Source organism: Notechis scutatus, chromosome 2 (genome assembly GCF_049901735.1).
Source record: "Notechis scutatus isolate UNSWTSFEM ecotype Mainland chromosome 2, rNotScu1.2, whole genome shotgun sequence".
NCBI classification, from domain to species: Eukaryota; Metazoa; Chordata; class Lepidosauria; order Squamata; family Elapidae; genus Notechis; species Notechis scutatus.
Window position 1 is genome coordinate 147,011,057 of NC_142010.1, and position 16,331 is coordinate 147,027,387.

General features: G+C 35.7%; 1 protein-coding gene across 6 annotated transcripts in view; it reads left to right on the top strand.

The window, feature by feature from the left end:
- Window positions 1-16,331, top strand: part of COL5A3 (collagen type V alpha 3 chain) — a 137,438-nt gene that overhangs the window by 80,120 nt on the left and 40,987 nt on the right. For all 6 annotated transcript variants that reach the window (XM_087956548.1, XM_087956550.1, XM_087956553.1 and 3 more), the window contains 7 exons: window positions 1,303-1,347; window positions 2,869-2,922; window positions 11,493-11,600; window positions 11,898-11,951; window positions 12,040-12,093; window positions 13,074-13,118; window positions 15,292-15,345. In XM_087956548.1, the coding sequence (XP_087812674.1) occupies window positions 1,303-1,347; window positions 2,869-2,922; window positions 11,493-11,600; window positions 11,898-11,951; window positions 12,040-12,093; window positions 13,074-13,118; window positions 15,292-15,345 (414 nt within the window). The remainder of the gene's footprint in view (window positions 1-1,302; window positions 1,348-2,868; window positions 2,923-11,492; window positions 11,601-11,897; window positions 11,952-12,039; window positions 12,094-13,073; window positions 13,119-15,291; window positions 15,346-16,331) is intronic.

Genomic DNA, 16,331 nt, shown 5'->3' on the forward strand with positions numbered 1-16,331 from the left:
GCCTCAGTTGTTAAGTGAATCACTTGCAGTTGATAAGTTAGTAATGTGGTTGTTAAGTGAATCTGGCCTCCCCATTGACTTTGCTTATCAGAAGGTCGTAAAAGGGGATCACATGATCTTGGGACACAGCAACAGTCATAAATATGAACTAGTTGCCAAGCATCTGAATTTTGATCACATGACCGAGGGGATGCTAGAAAGGTCGTAACTGAAAAACGGTTGTAAGTCCCTTTTTTTGAGTACCCTTGTAACCTTGAATAGTCACTAAATGAACTGTTGTAAGTCGAGGACTACCTGTACTTGCGGTGTTAATGGATGCACTGAAATGTGCCCATAACTATTCCTGCATTTGCATTCTTTGAGTCATCTTCAAGGGCAGCTGCATGTAGATTTACTGCAATAATTCGTACATGAGACGATCAAAGCATAAAACACTGTGAATAGAGCTTCCTGGTTCAGAAATGGAGATAATTGCTGCACAAGATGAATTTATGCAAAGACCCCCCAAGCCATAGTTGCTGCCTGCTCTTAACATAAATGTCTAGGGAGATTCTTCATCATCCAGGTTGTAGTTGTTCCCAAAGTACTTTGTTCCAAATATGTTTTTCCTTTCATCCAAGAATCTTGAACTGAAGAAGCTTCTTGGATGAGAAACGAAATGTCTTCAAGGAAAAACAAAGTCCAGTTGTCTTTTGAAAAAAAAAGCACCTTTGGAATGTTCCTAACATACCAGCCATGAGTCTAGGAGGATCCCCCAAACTGAGCATGAACCCTGTTTGAGTTAGTGCAATCCCATCCAGAACAAAAGATAGAAACTCTCATGATTAAGGTAAAATCCACAGTCACTTGATCTGGCTAAGGTTTGGTTTGAGCCTGTTCTCCTCCATCCAGACCTCTCCAGCCTCCAGAAATTGAGACAGAATCTCAGTGACATTGCTTGGCCAGCCAAGGGTTGAGAATTCAACCCAATGGATGATTTCAGTGAACAACCTCAGGTAGAGGCTAAGCAGAGGCAGGAAGGTCAACAGGAGGTATGCTAAAAGTCAGATGATGGCTGAAGCCATGCAATCAAAGCTTGCCCTGCCCTGAAGGTTGAATGCTTTTGTCCAGGGCAAAGAACTGGACTGCCAACCTTCAGAATTCAGTAGTCGCTGCTCAGACCTACCTTGGTATCTTTCTGTGTGATGTCATTCACTGCCTGTAGCTTTCTGCCTGTAATCATGGCTTCTGTATCAAAGTGAATGTTTAAAGTTGGTTTATATATATAAAAAAATATTCTATCATTGTTTTCCTTTTCCATAGGGGGCATTTGGAATAAGGGGCCTAAAAGGCAGCAAAGGTGAGAAGGTAAGTCTCTGAAGAGAGTACAAGGCAACATCCGAGAAAGAGTTCCACAGATTTCATCAAATTTAAGAGAGCATTTCACTGCTTCTGCTTTCTCTGTGTTACTAATGTTTTATTTATTTTATTTATTTATTTTGTCAAGCGTGCATTATAATATATATATAAGTATAAACATGATTATTAATACATGAAATAGATACGAATAAAAGAGAACATTAAGACAGAGAGGGTAGGCACGTTGGTGCGCTTATGCACGCCCCTCTTAGAAATGAGGTGAAGTTAACAGTAGACAGTCTAAGGTTTAAGTTTTTGGGGTTAGTGGAAGAAACCACAGAGTCAGGTAGAGTATCCCAGGCATTGACCACTCTGTTGCTGAAGTCGTATTTCCTGAAATCGAGTTTTGTGCGGTTTATTGTGTGCTTGTGTATTGTTGAAGTTGAAGCTGAAGTAGTCATTGACAGGTAGGACATTGTAATGGATAATTTTATGTACTACGCTTAGGTCAGACCGAAGGTGGCATAGTTCTAAGTTATCTAAGCCTAAAATTTCAAGTCTGGAGGCATAGGGTATTCTGTTGCGAGTGGAGGACTCTTCTCATGAAATATTTATGGGCTCTCTCGATTGTATTAATGTCCAATATGCAGTGCAGATCCCAGACAGATGAGCTGTATTCAAGAATTGGTCTAGCAAATGTTTTGTATGCTCTAGTTAGTAGTACAATATTACCAGAGAAAAAGCTTCACAAGATTACATTAACATGTGCTATTCTAGAGCAGATCATGAACATTTAAATGGAGTAAGTGGAATATGTATTACATTTTTGACCTTCTTCCAATACAGTAATTATTTGCTGCATGCTTGATATCAGTGTTGAGGTTCCATCTGGTTGTAAACCCTTGAAAAGTAGTTATTTTGGATTTTCATGTTAGTTTCTAGATTGCAACAAATTAGAAGATACCTTTGGGAATGTAGTAACTTTGTTAGGATCAATTCACCCACACACCCAAAGAACAAAAATCTTTCAAAGGAGCAGGAAAATGTTTTGGTTGACATTTAGAGGTAACCTGGAAAATATTTTATAGCAGAGTTAAAATATTGTCCATTTTTGAAATGGATCCAAATTTTAGAATATCATTTCTTAATATAATTCAATAGGTTCATATTTGATTTTTGCAAATTTTCTTTTCAGTATTATCTTTCAAATTCTGACTAACAAATTATTTCTTCATAGTTTAAAATCCTTGTGTTCAGATAGTAAGCAATAACGGACAGGTTGATAGTCAGTTGGAGAATATAATTTCAGGTTCAGGCAGAGACATTTTAACAAGCAAATCTACTAGCCAAGTGTTTCTGTCTTTAGAAATATATGTTTTTTTTGGATGGGGTGGAATAAGAACAAAAATTACAACTGTAGATTTGAAGTAAAATGAATTTTGCATGTATGATTCTTTCTTTGTATTTCAGCATTAAAATAAGATTGACATTTTTATTATTCTCATGTTTTGACCTTTTATGGGTTCCTAGGGTGAAGATGGATTCCCCGGCTTCAAAGGTGATATGGGGCCCAAAGGCGATTGGGTGAGCAATACTCTTCCCAGTATTCCCAGTATGAAATATGTGTGGGAGCTTTGAAAAGAAGGCATGAACCACTACTGAGGCTTTAGAAATTTGTTCCTTACTGTTAGCATTGGTAGTAGATTTTATTAACAGTTTTAAATAGAAGATAAAACATTATAAAGAAAAAGGAAAAAGACAAAAGTACAAAAAAAGATAGAAACCTCCCAGTTCCTTCGTAGCAAATACAAGTATGATTACATAATTATCCCTTACTCTACATTTACAAAAAGAAAAGTTATCTTTTTAATATCGCCTAGTTATTTTCTAATCATAAAAAATATAAATCATTTTTTCTGTATCATGCAAAATGTCTGTAAGGGGTTTCCAGTCACCCATAACTGTAGATGTTTTCTTTTCTCTAATCAAAAAAGTTAATTTAGGTATCTCTGCAGATTCCATCATCTTCATCAACTATTCCTATGTTGTGGGTAGTGTCTGATCTTTCCACTTTTGAGCATATAATAGTCTTTTTGCATTTGTCATGTATAAAAACCAAATTTCCATGACTTTTTTCTAATTGCCTGTCCATTAATCCCAAAGACAAGCCTCTGGTTTAAATGTTACTTTAATTTTTAAAATCTTCTGAATTAATATATGTAATATGTATACACTTTTTTACTATTTCTACAGGTCCACCATAAAATGTTCCTTCATGATATTCCCATTTCCAACAACAATTCAAAGTAGCTTTACACATTCTAAACAACTTCTTGGGTGACAAATACTGTATCATATTGATCCATTATTTTATAAAAATCCTCTTTCAGATTAGAACAGAGTTTAATTTCAATCCCAGCATAACTCCCCTTGTATTAATGGCAGTAAAAACCCCTATTTTCAGTAGCATAATTTTTTTGTGGAAAAGTAAGTGCATTAATCATGCAAGTATTAGGGTACCAATTTTACTTTTTAATGCTTATTTGGCAGCCTCAAAATACAATGGGTCATATGTCCATAACCCTCTTGGTCTTGAGGCTAAACATTTTTCTAAAAGGAAAAAAATGAAGCCTGTACCTATTTTAAAAAGTTGTCCATGCCATTTTTAGAATAAGGACAGGGTTTCTATATTCAAATAGTAGGAGGATTGCCTTTCTGAGATCATGTGATAACATAACAAATTATGTCATGTGATAAAATAAATGTTATGTGATAAAATGATGAAATAACAAATCCCACTGTCAACTTTCCAAGTACTGAGAGGCACAAAGGGATTAGGCCACTTCATGTCATGTTTTTTCAGTGCACAGAAGACTTGCCATAGGTGGCTTTGGGGTGAGGAGGTTAAGATTTAGAGAAGAATCTTTCATTCAAATTTTAGAAATCCAGAAAGGATTTTTCTTTGGGGAAAGTTTTTGTAAATCAGGACAGGGATTCTCCATCTCTGAGTTAGATACTATGATCTCTGTGGGTGCCATTTTTTATTTTTTTATTTTTTTATTTTGATTTGTCGCTTACAAGATAATAGGTATAAGTATATACTATACATAGTTATGAATACATGAAATGGGTACATATGAGAAAAATAAAAGAAACAATAGGACAGGGACGGCTTATGCACGCCCCCTACAGATCTCTTAGGAGAGGGGTTATCCATGGTGTGTATCTAGATTATATTTAAAATGTTTTGCCTGGGATACATTGGGATGTTGCCTCATAGGATGTCAAGTCTGATACATTTTTATTAGCTTCAACACAGACTTGTTGCTCTGTCCATTATGGTACTCCTCACTCACTTTAAATACAAGTTTAAGGATCTTAAAGTTTTTTTCTTTTGAAATAAAAAGCAAAATAGTGCTTAGAACTTTGATTCTGTAAAGTTAGAAATGGATTGGGATCCAGGTGGATCTGAAATAAAATTTTGGAATTAATTATAAAAATTCTTCCCATGGGAAACTGCTTTTGTTTTGAATTCTTTTAAAATATCATAGGATGGGACTTTGAAGGTTAGACACTAAAGGGAGCCAAAGGGAACTGAAGATTATAGTACAATTAAAGCAGAAAAACATTTAAATTTGACTTACTAATGCAGCATAGAGCAATACTTTAATATTAGAGGATATCTGTGAACAATGGACCAAAAATATAATTTTAAGAGGCTCTGCCAATTATAAATAGTTAGTTTGTGTTTAAAAGATTATGTGGAAGATGAACTTATTTAACCAGACAAGATCAAGACTGAACTGAAGCTGGATTTAAAATGACAGGCTACAAGAATGATATGGAAAAAGATGCTGCATAGGACATACAAATGCAATTGGTTGATGTCTTAATAATTAAGAGGCATATATAAAGAACAAACCAAAAGAATGGCTTGCATAACTTTCCCATATTGAATTCACAAAGGAGGTTTGTTAAAGTTTTGAAAAATTTTGTGTGAAGAGACAAAGAAAAAAGTGACAAGAAACCAAACCTTGAGGATATTATTAAGTGATTAAATATTAAGATTGTTAAAAGTAAAAGGCAGGAATATCAACGATTTCTTTGATCAAAATCGATATGCCATTATCTCTGTAACCCTGAATGGACCTTTGCTAATCAGAACTGAACAATGAGGCTTTAAGGATATATTATTATAAATGAGATGAGATATGGGAAAAAGAGATCTTTCTTTGTATTTACAGAGACAGCGTTAAGTTACTAAAATTGTTCATACTCGTTGGGATGAAGGTGGCAGTTGTTTATATATTTGTCTTTGTCTTTTTTTTATTTAAGTTTTTATTGGTTTTTAAAAACAAACATAAACAAACAAAACATAAAAACATCAAGCCATCTTCCGTATGTATACATACAGTGTGCCGGTTGGTTTACAAATTGTTTTGTGCTTCCATTTCGTAGTCTTCAATTACAATTCCATTGCATATAATCTCATATTTTCAATCAAAAATTAAATCTTAGTATCATTATTAATCAATCATTTGACTATACTTTTATTCATTCATGTTTTACAAGATAATCATAATTTACTTAGTTTGTTTTATAACAGTTCATATTATCATCCCAAATCTATCCTAAAATCATTTTGTAAATATAATAAGAAAGAAGTACGTCTTTATATATTTATTATTTTCTAAAAGTCTACATATTTCATTACTGTATTTTATTGTCTAACCATTGAAAAAATAGATCCCAAATTTTATAAAATTGTTTATCCTCTTGTTCTCTAATTTCAAATGCCAATCTACTCATTTCAGCACATTCCAATATTTTCTTAATGATTTCCTCCTGTGATGGTGTTTTCTCATTTTTCCAGTTTTTGGCAAATACAATCCTAGCCACTGTTAATATATTTACAATCAGATATTTCATCTCTTTACTATATATTTCAGGTAAAATTCCCAATAAACTCTGGTTTCAAGTCTATATGTTTTTTTGTCATTTTTTCCAACCACATGTGGATTTTAGTCCAGTATTTTTTAGCATCCGCACAAGTCCACCACATATGGTTATATGAGCCAGGTGTCTGATGACATTTCCAACATTTTTCAGATTTGTTCTTGAACATTCTTGCTATTCTTGTCGGGGGAAAATGCCACCTGTAAAACATCTTATACAAATTTTCTTTATATGCTGTTGACATTGTCATTTTATAATTTTGAGACCACAATTTTTGCCATTTCTCTAAATCAATCCCATATCCAAAATTCTTCCCCCAAGCAATCATAGTTTCTTTAACTTGTTCTTCTAATTTAATTTCTAATAAATATCCATACAATTTTTAAATCACCTTTTCATCAGTACCTGTCAAAATCTTATCTAAATCAGTCAATTTATCATAGAAACCTTCCATTTTAGAATCTTTATCATACCTTGAATGTATTTGCGCATATGAAAACCAATTCATCTTTATAACTTGTTCCTCTAGTTTTTGTATAGATTTGAGTTCACCCTTTTCATTCAATATTTCACCATATCTAACTGTTTGTTCCTTTTTGTATATTATAGGATAAGAAAATGCTTCAATAGTCGATAGCCAGACTGGAATTTTCAAATAACATTGTCTTTTAATCTTCTCCCAGTTTAACCACAGAGACTCCCGTATATAATGTCTTCTAAAATACCCCTGTGTTTTAGTTCCTTTATATCATAAAAAAGCATGCCACCCCAACAACAAATCATGTCCTTCTAATGTCAACAATCTAGTATTTCTTAGTGTTATCCATTCCTTAACCCACATCAGATTTGTAGCTTGATAATACAACTCCCAATTAGGCAAACCAAATCCTCCTCTAATTCTAGCATTTTGCAAAAGTTTTAACTTTATTCTCGCTTTCTTACCTTGCCATATATATTTCAACACAATTTTATTTAAATCTTCAAAGTAATCTTTTCCAAGCCTAATTGGAATTGTTTGAAACAAATATAAAATTCTGGGTAATATATTCATCTTGATTGTTGAAATTCTACCTATTAGTGACAGTTGTAAATTTTCCCATTTCGCCAGATCTAGGGCTATCTGCTGTTTAAGTTTGATATAATTATTCTCTTTTAGTGTACTACATCTTGCTGTCAAATATATCCCCAAGTATTTGATCTTATTCGTGACCGAAATTTTCAATAGGTCTGCCAGTTCTTCCTTTTGTCTTAACAGCATATTCTTTGTCAAGATCTTTGTCTTATCTTTATTTATTTTCAAACCAGCCACCTTTCCATATGTCTCTATCTTTTCTATCAATTTTGGTGCTGTTTCTAGAGGGTCTTCTAAGATGAAAACCAGATCATCTGCAAATGCTTGCAGCTTAAATTCTTCCTTTTTGGTTTTCATTCCTTTTATATTCTTTTCATCTCTAATATTTCTGTTTAGCACTTCCAAAGTTAACACAAACAACAAAGGTGATAGTGGGCACCCTTGTCTTGTTCCTTTTCTTATATTGATAGAGTCTGTCAGTTCTCCCTCTATCATTACATTTGCTGTTTGCTTATAGTATATAGCTTCTATTGCTTGAATAAATTTTCTAGCAAAGCCCATCTGTTCCAGCAGTAATAACATGAATCGCCAATTCACATTATCAAATGCCTTCTGTGCATCTAGAAATATCAGAGCCATTTGTTTTTCAGGATGTGCCTCGTAGTATTCCAAAGTGTCCAAGATTACTCTCATATTATCTTTAATTTGTCTCTTTGGCAGAAATCCATTTTGATCAGGATGAATAAAATTATTTAGATATTTTTTAAGTCTTTCTGCCAATATCGAAGCAAAGATTTTATAATCTGCATTTAGTAGAGAAATAGGTCTATAGTTCTTAATTTGTAATGGATCGGCCTCCTCTTTTGGAATAAGTGTAATATAGGCTTCTGACCATGATTTAGGTATCTTCTTCTTTAACATAACTTCATTCATAACTTCTAGCAATGGAAGATTCAACGATTCTTGTAATGTTTTGTAAAATTCTGCCGGAAGTCCACCTGGGCCTGGTGCCTTTCCATTATTTTGCTTCTTGAGTGCTTCAGTTAACTCCATCATCGTTATATTGCTTTCTAACATTGTTTCAATCTCTTTAGGTATCTGAGGTAAATTAGCATTCTGTAAGTAGTGTTTAACTCTTTCCTCATCAATATTCTCTTGCATATATAGTTTCCCGTAGAAGTCTCGAATGATTTCCTTCTTCTCTTTACTATCATAGCAAACTTGGCCTTGGTCATCTGTTAATTGCAATATTTTGCTTGATTCTTTCTCCTTTCTCAATTTGTATGCTAACCATCTACCTGGTTTGTTTGCGTCTTCAAAGTAGTTCTGTTTAGCACCTCTAATTTTCTGTGCTAATTCTTCTTTTTCTATTTGACCCATTTTATGTTTAACTATATCCATTTTTAGCTTGATGTCCTTTTTCTGTGGCATTTTCTGTAGCTCTTTTTCAAGTCTTTTATACTCATCCTCTAGGGTCTTAGAGGCTAATCTTTTCATAGTATTTCTTTTCCTTGTATAGTCTATTATCAAGCCTCTAACATATGCCTTCATTGTATCCCATACACTCTGAATTGATGTATCTTCTTTTTTGTTTTCTCTAAAGAAAAAAGCCAATTCTTTCTCCATCCACTGTGAAGTCTTTTTTCCTTTAAAATAGTATTATTCAACGTCCATCTAGATCTTCTTTTTTGTCCTTTCCATTTAATTGTCATTGGATTGTGATCTGCCCAAGTACTTGTTTCAATATTTATTTCTTGAATATTAGTTATTAATTCTGTTGACATCCATATCATATCTATTCTGGACCATGATGAGTGTCTATTTGAATAGAAGGTGTATTGTTTAGTTTTAGTATTTCTTTCTCTCCATGTATCTTTTAAGTTTATTTCATCTACCATTTTAAAAAAAGATTTAGGGAGAGTCTTTCTGTTTTGCTTTATTGTTTTCTGTGCTGTATAGTCCAATTTATTGTCTACAATTCCATTAAAATCTCCCATCATAACTATATTAGCATAGTCCAGTTCAATTATTTTCATATGTAATTTTTTGTAGAATTCTTCTTGTTTGTCACTCAGGGCATAGATTGCAATCAGGAGTTTTTTCGTATTATTGTCCATTATTTCCACCATTAGTATTCTTCCATCATCATTGGTATAAATCAATTTTGCTGGGATCGTCTCTTTAATATATAAAACCACTCCTCTTTTCTTACATTGTGTCAAGGAAGTAAATATTTTCCCTAGTTTTGGCTGTATCAACAATTGTTCATATTGTTTTTTAATATGTACTTTTTGTAGACAAATTATATCAAATTTTAATTTCTCTAATTTGTGAAAGGTTTTCCTTCTTTTAACAGCTGAGTTAAGTCCATTTATATTAATTGTAATCAGTTTTTTCTCTTCCATGGTTATATTTTGTAGTTAGGTTTAGCAGCTCTCATAGATCTTGGTTCATGTTCTTTGGCTTCCACCTTTCCACCTACTGCACCTTCTTTTTCAATCGCCATTTGGCAGTCCTCTTGGAATTCAGTTAGTGAGATTTCTTTTTCTGCCTCTTCCTCTTTCCCTCCAAAAAATTCTGTATAAAATAATTCCGCTTTCTCAATTGAGTCAATTCTATGTCTCTGTTCTTGCCATGTGAACTTTAAACCTTCTGGAATCAGCCATCTATAATTCACCTCTTTTTTAAGTAGCATTTTAGTCAGGAATCGGTATTCTCTTCTCATCTCTCTCACACTTCTGGGTATTTGTTTCAAGACCACAATCTCCTTGTCTTTATATTTCAATGTGTTCTCTTTTGCCGCTTTCAATATTTGCGTTTTAATGGCTTTCTTTGTAAACCTAATGTGAACTTCTCTTGGTAAGCTATTTCTCATCGCATATCTTGTGAAAACTTGATAAACCTCATCTATTCCATCCATCATCTTCTCTTGAGTTATTTCCAAAGCTTCAGCCAGTATTTCTATCATTACTCAGCTGAGTTTTGTCCTTTTTCTTCCTCTACGTTTTGGAATCTAAGATAGAATTCTGATCTATCCATCTCCCATCTCAACATACCACTTTTATCTTGTTCAACCACCATTAATCTATTATCAATATCTCCAATCTTCTCGTCTCTTTATCTTCTTCTTCAATTTTTTGGAATCTCTAATCATACTTCAACATCATTTGTTGGATGTTCTCCACTTTTTCATCAGTTTTCCCTGTTCTTTTTTCAATGTTCTCTGTTCTTTGTTCAATGTTCTCTGTTCTCTGTTCTTTGTTCAGTGTTCTCTATTCTCTTTTCAATATTCCCTGATCTTGCTTGAATATTTTGAATTCCTTGCATAATCATCTGCAGAGTCACTTTTTCTTGTTCTTTTTCTTGCTTTAACATTGTCTCTGTAACCCTGAATGGACCTTTGCTAATCAGAATTGAACAATGAGACTTTAAGGATATGTTATTATAAATGAGGTGAGATATGGGAAAAAGAGATCTTTCTTTGTATTTACAGAGACAGCGTTAAGTTACTAAAATTGTTCATACTCGTTGGGTTGAATGTGGCAGTTGTTTATATATTTGTCTTTGTCTTTATTATATTCTATTTCTGCTTACTTTCCTATTTTTTTCTTTCCATTTTGTCCTTTTAGTTTTCTTAATCTGTATTAGCTTTATTCTTTATAATTGTAATTCTTAATAAAATTGCTGCATAACAAAGAAAGAAAAAATGATGGGTGGGTGAAAGGTCATCCTACAATATTCCCATTAATTGATGATTCCTTGCAAATGGCCTTGTGTGACTGAATTCTTTCTATATAGTCTTTTCATGTTCATTCCCATGAATTGGCAGAACTTTCCTTACTTTCCTCTTTTTTTCTCTGAGACCCCTGTACATTAAGCTACACTGCACTGCACTGCACGCACGCACACACACACACAGTAAAATTCCAGACTGCCTAGGATTCATTTCCCTCTATCCCCCATCTGAAATGATGAATGAAATTATGATTTATGGTGAGTATAGTTTATTTTAGTGTCAATAGCTGGTGTATACACTCCATTGTAACATTCTCAGAAATGACAGCAGTCTGAAGTACTGAGAATTTTATAGCTGTGATTAGCACAATTCTTTTAATTCTTTCAACAGGGTGATGCTGGCCCACTGGGCATACGGGGTGAAGATGGCCCCGAGGGGCTGAAAGGACAGGTGGGACCTACTGGGGAAGCAGGTCCTTCTGGCCTAGCTGGTGAGAAGGTGAGCTTTGGAACATAGGAAGCTATTTGTCTGTTCCCATATTGATCACCCTGGCATTCAATAGCTCTCCAGGTATCAGGCGGAAGTCTTCCTCATTATGACCATCCTCATTATGATCATAAAAGAAGAAATAAATCAAACTTGGGATACTTTAGGGCCTTTGCTGTATTACTACGTTGCAGTCCCACAGATTAATTGCGGCAGGAATTTGTTTAATTCTTTCTCTACTCACCAGGGATTGTTTCATTTCATCCCTGGGCACATGTAGGTTCTCATCATCTCCTTTTTTTTCTGCAGGGCAAATTGGGTGTGCCAGGGTTGCCAGGTTATCCTGGCCGCCAAGGACCCAAGGTAAGCAGTTGGGAAGAGCTGGAGGAAAGGAAGAAACCTTGTTCCAACCTATCCTGCCCTGTCCTCAGATCGGATTATTTTTCCACAGGGTTCGACTGGATTCCCAGGGGCCCTAGGCCTCATTGGAGAAAAAGGCAAACGAGTGAGTGAAACTGGGAGAGAAACAGGAAATATCCTTTGAAAGAAACCATGAGAGGTTTCTTGCAGGTTACAAAGATGGGAGAGGATATGGGAAGAGAGAAAATTCAACGAAAGGGACTGCAGTGGAAAAGGAAGTATGCAAACCTTTTTTTTGAAGGTGCCAACTGCAGTGTAAGCAAAATGATTATTCCCTCATCTCTCAGAAATGATTTTGCAGTCTCTTCTGGAGGAGCAATTGTCAGGAGCACTTGTGGGCAAACTTGGGTTCTCTCCTTGTCCAGAAAGCAACAAATGGGACTGCATTGCAGCCTGGATCTTGTTTCCACTTACAAAATGTAACTGCATCAGGATTTGGAGGACTGTTTGTCCTCTATCCCTTGACACATTTTATTGATTCATTTCATTTGCTACAGCAGTGCTTTTATTTGCTAATGCTCGCACTTCAGCATGGATCTCAGCAAGGAAGCACAGTCTGAGAAGCAGGATTACCCAATTACCAGCTGTTTTCACTGAAATGAATCTGAGAGAGAAATGGTTGTCTGCTTTCAAATATTCCTGTCGAACGTGACTTTCTACTTTAGATTTAAAAGAATAATCCAGTTTTGTATGGTTTTTTTTTAAAAATCTCACTTGTTAGGAAAAATGTTAGCAACCATAACCAAGGGATATAAAATAGACACTTGCATTAATTTTAGACAAATTTAATTGAACTTTATAGTTTAAGTGTCCAAATGTTTAGTATTTGGCAGATACGTTTATAACAGTGCTTAGCATTTTATTGTACATTTTAACTTTAGATATACATTTTGGTTCTTCTGTTAATGGACAATGGTGGTCATTAAAGTCCAAACTAGAGGTAATGTGAGATAAGGGGACATCTGAACATCTCTCTGTAATGTCCCATTTAAGCCTGGTAACTCTCTGTGTGTGGACTCACTGAACTCCATCTTACCCTCCTTTTCTGTTTTCCTTCTTTTCAAGGGAAAAGCTGGTCAGGCAGGGCAGACTGGACAGCGTGGGCCTCCGGTGAGCTTTCATAGAATAGATGCTTATAAAGTACCAAAGTTTCTCCAAAGAGACTTTATTTAATACTTATCAACCAAGATGTATGCTGGCGAGAAGTGGCCCTGTGTTAACATTTCACATTATCTCTCTCCACTTCCCATAACTGAAGAACAAATTACAAGGATGCAAACATCCTGATGAGAATATTGAGACAGTGAAAAAGGGATATAATGAAAGTGCAGCACTCTAAGCCCATCATATTCCTTATATGATGTAGTGAGTAGCCCTGGGGAACTGCAGCATCTTTTCTGTCTTTCACAGGTCATAACAAGTATTTGTAATGTTGTTCTTCGCTCTGAATAGAGTAAAAGAGGTCTTATATTTTCTGGAAACCCATTCTAAGGACACTGCTCCCTGTGAATTTGGTTATTTTAAAAATGACGTCTGATAGTAGCAAGATACTGATGGCTTAAGAATGGACAAGGAGAAGGGGCATCACCTTAATTTTGTAAAGTAATATGGGACTGACACAATTAAATATCATAGTTGTTGAATTGCCCATATTTATGTGTCTGAAGGATAGGAGAAGTATCTCTTTGAATTTCACATATTTGGAGAGTGCTTTTTGTTGCAATTCCCCTGCCCTTTGCAAAAACATGATTAAGCTGAATTTTCATTAATATTTCTTATCTCTTCCCTTTCTCCCATAATATGCCAATAAATGTAGTAGCCATTTGGGGCATATCCATTATAAAACTCAAATTAATTCAAAGAAAACTTAATTCAGATCTTCCAAATTTGAATTTGCTTGCAAAGATTTGAATGTATATTCTGATTTGTATGCCCTCACTCAGGGTTCTAATTATATTATTAATATTTCTATAGATGGAAAAATCAGGGAGAGGGGAGAAAGCACAGGAATGTATTAAGATTAAATGGACTATTCCAATGGGTGGCTCAAGCCAGAAAGCAGCAAAAGAAAACTTCATAGATATAAAAGTCATTGAAATATCACACGCATCCCTCCCCCGATTAAATTTGGGATTAAAACTCTTAATTTTACTCCTTTTTGCATTGCATGTTTCACTGGAATGAAATGAACCAGATGGTAGTTGTGAAAAAGTGAAATTTTGCCTTTAATCTGGGTCATTTGTCTTTGGTCCATAGATAATTTCTCCTGCCTTGAATTTGCTTCTTTTTCCTTATTGGTTCAATCTATAGGTAGATGACATGTGCATGAGGCTGAATCATTGCATAAAACAGAGATGTTACTTATAGTGTTATGTCCCTCTACTCTACTTCTACTTGGTACACAATTGTTGAAATAAGAGTGAGGGATGCTGAATTCTGGGAAGCACTCAGGGCTTTGCTGCTTAATAAATTACCGTATTTGCCGGCGTATAAGACGACTTTTTTGCCCTGAAAAACATGCCTCCAATTGGGGGTCGTTTTATATGCCGGGTCGTCTTATACGCCGGCAAATAGTAATTGGGAAGCACTGCGGCTGCCCGCGGCTGAGGCACTTTTGCGCACCGTGGAAGCGAATCCCGTGAAGCCGAAAGGAGCAGCCAGCCTTCTCCCAGCTCCCAAGGAACGAGGCTCGCACCGCCCGAGCTCCGCTGAGGTATCCGGCTGGGGCTGTCAGGAGTTGTTACCGCTGGCGCGGCTCGCGCGGCTCCAGTCCCGCGTTGCCTCGGGAAGGGAAAGTCAAAACCAGGAGCCGCTGCTGCCATTGCAAAGCGCCGCCGCGGCTCTTCCTTTTTGCCTTTCCCTTCCCGAGGCAACGTGGGACTGGAGCCGCGCGGAGCTGCGCCAGTGGTAACAACTCCTGACAGCCCCAGCCGGATACCTCAGCGGAGCCCGGGCGGTGCGAGCGTTTCCTTGGGAGCTGGGAGAAGGCTGGCTGCTCCTTTCGCTTCACGGGACTCGTTTCCACGGTGCACAAAAGTGCCTCAAAAAAAAAAAAGTGCAAAAGTGGAAGGCGTGCGGAAGAGGGGGCAAGTATATAACAAACTATATTTTGAGTGGAAATGTTGGGGGTCGTCTTATACGCCGGGTCGTCTTATACGCCGGCATACAGTTACCCCTATCCTAATGCTAATCCATTTCTGTTCTGGGATCTAGGAAGCCTAGTTCAGCTCCAGACTTCAGTTTATAAACACCAATCTGAAACTAATCTCCTTTCCCATTTTAGGGTATTCCTGGTGAACGTGGTTTGCCAGGACCTACAGGGAAACCGGGATCAAAGGTATGTCTTTTCTGTACAATGTGTATGGCCTTTTACATTTCTCCATGCATAGTGCAGGATATGTGTGTAATCAGTTGTGGCCAGTGCACAGCCCTATTCATCATTTGCTCTTTCAAATAAAGATTTGTAAAAATTAATTTTTCTTGGATTATGTCAAATGGATTTTTAAAATATACTCTTGGATATATACTGTGGGCCTGGCTGTTTTGATCCTTACCTACTTACCACATTTTGCAAAATTATATCACTCCATTAGAACTGAAATTGTCATTATGCATTAAATCAATCTACATAGGCAGCTATAGGTAACTAAATTACATTTTATTTTATTTATTTATTTTGTCAAACAATTATTAGATAACAGGTATAAGTATAAACATGGTTATAAATACATGAAATGGATACATATAAGAAAAAAAGAAACAATAGGACAGGGATGGTAGGCACGTTTTGGTGCACTTATGCATGCCCCCTACAGACCTCTTAGGAAAGGGTTGAGGTCAATAGTAGACAGTCTAGTGTTGAAGATTTGGGGTTTAGGGAAGAAACCACAGAGTCAGGTAGAGTATTCCAGACATTGACTTACTCTGTTGCTGAAGTCGTATTTCCTGCAATCAAGTTTGGTGCGGTTTATCTTTAGTTTGTATCTATTTTGTGCTCTTGTATTGTTTTGGGTTGAAGCTGAAGTATTCATTGATAGGTAGGACATTGCAATATATAATTTTATGTACTATACTTAGATCGAACCAAAGGCGGCATAGTTCTAGGTTGTCTAGGTCTAAAATTTCAAGTCTGGTGGCATAGGATATTCTGCTACGACTAGAGGAATGGAGGACTCTTTTCGTAAAATATTTCTGGACTTTCTCAATTGTATTAATATCAGATATGTAATGTGGGTTCCAGACTGATGAGCTGTATTCAAGTATTGGTCTAGCAAATGTTTTATATGCTCTAGTTAGTAGAGTGATATTACCGAAGAAAAAGCT